Source organism: Loa loa (assembly GCF_000183805.2).
Source record: "Loa loa unplaced genomic scaffold supercont3.626, whole genome shotgun sequence".
NCBI classification, from domain to species: domain Eukaryota; kingdom Metazoa; phylum Nematoda; class Chromadorea; order Rhabditida; family Onchocercidae; genus Loa; species Loa loa.
This window is the reverse complement of record NW_018108806.1, coordinates 1-3,915: the sequence shown is the minus strand read 5'-3', so window position 1 is coordinate 3,915 and position 3,915 is coordinate 1. Positions and strand designations below refer to the sequence as shown.

Here is a 3,915-nt window from a genome sequence, read left to right as displayed (position 1 = left end):
ACAATAATAACAATAATAACAATAATAACAACAATAACAATAATAATAATAACAATAATAATAATAATAATAATGATAATGATAATGATGATAATAATAATAATAATAATTAATAACAATAATGATTAATAATAATAATAATTAATAGTAATAACAATAAACAAAATAGCGGTAATAATAACAGTAATAACAGCAATTTTTATTATTATAACTTTAATTATAATTATAATGCATCTAATTCCTTTTTATTGCACACATCAGTACAAACTAATTTATTCTCCACTTTTTTAAAACGAATTTCTTCCAAAAAATTTCTGTTTGTTAACTTTAAAAATATACTTCTAGACAAATTATAGTAATGATGATAATTCTCAAAATTTCTAAGGAAAAAATTTTTCAAATTGACAGAAAAAAGAAACTAAAACTATTTAGCCATGCAAATTTCATCATATTGAATCATTATATATCATTTTATCATATTTTTTATGAACTAACTTTATTTTCTTGCTTATTTGCAACTGGAAGAATTTTGGGTGGTAATTGTTGATATTGTAATAATGATGATGATAATGATTTGATTGGAATATTTGTGCCATTCCTTTTATGATCATTGTCAAAAATCGTTATATCTTCAAAATCATTATGTGGATTATGCAATGATGACTTATCATTATTATCAGCATCATTACTGTTATTCTTACTAATTGAACTTTTGACCTTTTCATTCATCGAACCTAAATTCTGTTTAAAATGTTAAAATGATTCATTCCTGCAATAAAAAATGCGTCTACATCCAATAAGTTATAAAATAATTTCGAAAAGATCACAAGCTATATCTGATGAGCTTAGTTAAGCATCATGTATTAGTATATCATTGCTAATTAAGAGTTTCCTTCTAATTAACCTCTCTTTTCGCAGTGGAAAGGAAACAAAAAAAAAAAAAAAGAAGATAATAAAGGATAGCTTTAAATAAATAAAATGGCATTAAAATCATTTTCATAATTCTTACTCAAAAGTTATTTGTTACAAAAAGAATACTGAAATAATTAGATATTCGACTGAATAATTGTTGATGTAAATTTTATGCAAATAAGCGGTATTTTCATATTTATTTCATCTAAGATAGGAAAAGAAGCTGAAGGTAAAAGTTAAGGTAAAGTTAAAGGTGAAAAATAAAGAAGTTAACATTTTAGTGAAATAATTTTATTGTTGAAATTAATTGTTATCACTGATTACCTTCATTATTTTTCCCATCATTCGGCAATCCATTGTATTCAACTACTGTTAATAGCGGTGAGATCTGAGAAAATTGTTGTGGAATATTTTCATGCGGACTGTTTGTTGACGTGATAAATAATTGTTTTGATTTTAGGTAAATAGATGATAATGATGAAGCATTATTAATTAGTGCTGGTAATTGAGTTCCCTCTTTCCCCTTTTTCTTCGTTTTCAGTTTTGTCCATTGTTGTTGTTGTTGTTGCAATTGTTGTTGTAGTAGTTGTTGTTGTTGCAGTTGTTGTTGTAATTGCTGTTGTTGTAATTGTTGCTGTTGTTGCAGTTGTTGTTGCAGTTGCTGTAATTGTTGTTGTTGTTGTGATTGTTGTAGTTGTTGTAATTGCGATTGTTGTGGTGGTAGTTGTTGTCTCTAAATAGTTTTTTTTTTTTTTTTTTCTCCTGCAAATAATAATATGAAAAAAGAAAATATTTTGCAGTAGTTTTAAGAAATTGTAAAGAAAAAAACTTCACTTTTCAAAATTATAACTTTCAGTGCCTCTCTTTCTCTCTCTCTCTCTCCTAAATAAATGTAAAAATTTCGTTTTTCTTCAAAGAAAATATACGAAAAAAAAACAAAAAGTGCTTATATTTGAATTGATATGAATTTTTAAACCAAAATATTATGTAATCCTAAAGATTATTTTTAAGACTTTCAAAGAATATTATAGTAGTAACCGCTTGTTTTATATTAAGTAATTCCATTTCTAGTGGACAAGGACAAAAGACTGCATTGGCACCGGGTTCACCAATTGGTCCTCGATTACCTCTTGGACCAAAATTTCCTGGAAGACCATCCATTCCCTTAACACCTTTCTTACCATCCGGTCCAGGAGGTCCGTACATATAGTTTCGCCTACCTAAAAATTAATACTTTACATCTAAAATTGTAAAGTTTTTAATTTATCATTTAGACATGAAACTTTTAATTGAAATACAAGGAGTTACCTCGAGGACCTTGCGGTCCAGTTCTACCAATTGATCCAGGTAGTCCTTTTGGGCCTGGTTCCCCAATACCACCTGTAGCAGGCTTTCCATCCGGTCCTTTTGGGCCTCTCATTCCACTTGTTCCATTATATCCTTCTGAGCCTTCTAGGCCAATTTCACCTAAACGAAACAAATTACAAAATTAGCTAATTTCCACAACAAATTATGTTAAATTAAATAGAAGTTCATGAAGTACCATCTTGGCCATCCGATCCAGGAATTCCCGGAACACCTCGATCACCTTTTGGACCTTGCATTCCTTGATTACCAGGTGCTCCAGGTGGTCCACGTTCTCCTTGTGGACAAATAATGCACTGTTGTTGTATTTCTTCCAACAGCTCAAACGTACTTTTTCCTGGTAATCCGACTAATCCATCGTCACCAGGTTCTCCATCCTCACCTGGATCTCCTAAAAAAACTGATTAAAGAGATGATCTCAAAACTTAATTTAATTCTTTACTCAAATCTAATTTAATTCGAACTAAAATAAAATCATCATAATTTATGCATCAAATATCTGGACCATTATATACCTGGTGGTCCTGGTGGTCCAGGTTCTGGTGGTGGACAAATATTTGTCGACTTTTTCTTGCGTAATAATTCATGACGTTTTTCAGTAAAATGCATATCACCTGTATCAGCTAATAGCTGGAAAAAAAAACTGTTAAAAATATCACTCATTTTAGTTACTACAAAATCATCTCAAAACATTAATTGAAATAATTAGCAAAAAAAAATATTCGATAGAAAGGAAAATGATAATACTTTTTTTTCTTTTTTTTTTTTCATTTCCGATAACTAATTGCAATAAATAATAATCAGCTAACCTTAAATAATTTCATGCGTTCCTCAATTTCATGTCTCATAATACCAGTCTGTTTGAAAAAAATTGGTAATAAAATTAATTGTGCCAATATTGTCAATGCACTAATTAAGAAAGTTATGCCAGCTATCGTACCATAAAACATCTAAATTTGTAGGTATGAATTCAATCAAATATTAAAAACTATGCGAAATATTGTTTGATATTTTATAATTTAAAATTGGAACAAATATACGTGAAACAATAAATTTACGTTAAACAATAAGCAAATTAGAATGAAACAATAAATTTAAATTAGACGGCAAATAAATGAAGGTGAAACAATAAACTTCGATCAAATGGTGAGTAAATCAAAGTGATGAAATAACAGTAAGATGTTAAACAATGAAAAAATTAGCAAAAAAAAGGAAAAATAAATTGTTGAAATTGTTACAAATATTTAATTATTAGAAAGAGAAAATTATTGTTTATCAATTGAATTACAATTTTTTTTTTTTTTTTTTTGTCAAACATATTCTTTTCAATTAAAATTAATCAATTACTAATATTATGACTATCGCTGATAACGCAATTAGAAATAAAGGAACAATAAAAAAAAAGCCACACATCTTTTGAAAGCCAGATATCATTGTTTTATATGCTTATATCATCTTACGTTTACACTAACAAAGAATACGATATCAATGGGAGTTCTATAAGGAAGCTAATTCTTGTAATCATAAAACAGTACTATGACCTTCCCATTCGGAGTAGCGGAATGTTCTGAGCGTCAAATCATTTCGGAAGATACGTTTCAACAGGTCAGTTGGTTAGAGGATATTGAGCGTGATTTA

General features: G+C 28.3%; 1 protein-coding gene across 1 annotated transcript in view; it reads right to left on the bottom strand.

Annotated features, from left to right (window-relative positions):
• LOAG_18879 (collagen alpha-2(IX) chain) overlaps nt 1-3,227 on the bottom strand; it is a gene marked incomplete at both ends in the record, with an annotated part of 4,185 nt that extends 958 nt beyond the window's left edge. Inside the window, 7 exons of the mRNA XM_020451540.1 lie at nt 496-734; nt 1,237-1,645; nt 1,951-2,132; nt 2,221-2,379; nt 2,456-2,668; nt 2,793-2,907; nt 3,087-3,227. Of these exons, the coding sequence (XP_020304663.1) occupies nt 496-734; nt 1,237-1,645; nt 1,951-2,132; nt 2,221-2,379; nt 2,456-2,668; nt 2,793-2,907; nt 3,087-3,227 (1,458 nt within the window). The remainder of the gene's footprint in view (nt 1-495; nt 735-1,236; nt 1,646-1,950; nt 2,133-2,220; nt 2,380-2,455; nt 2,669-2,792; nt 2,908-3,086) is intronic.
• Nucleotides 3,228-3,915: the final 688 nt, after the last annotated feature.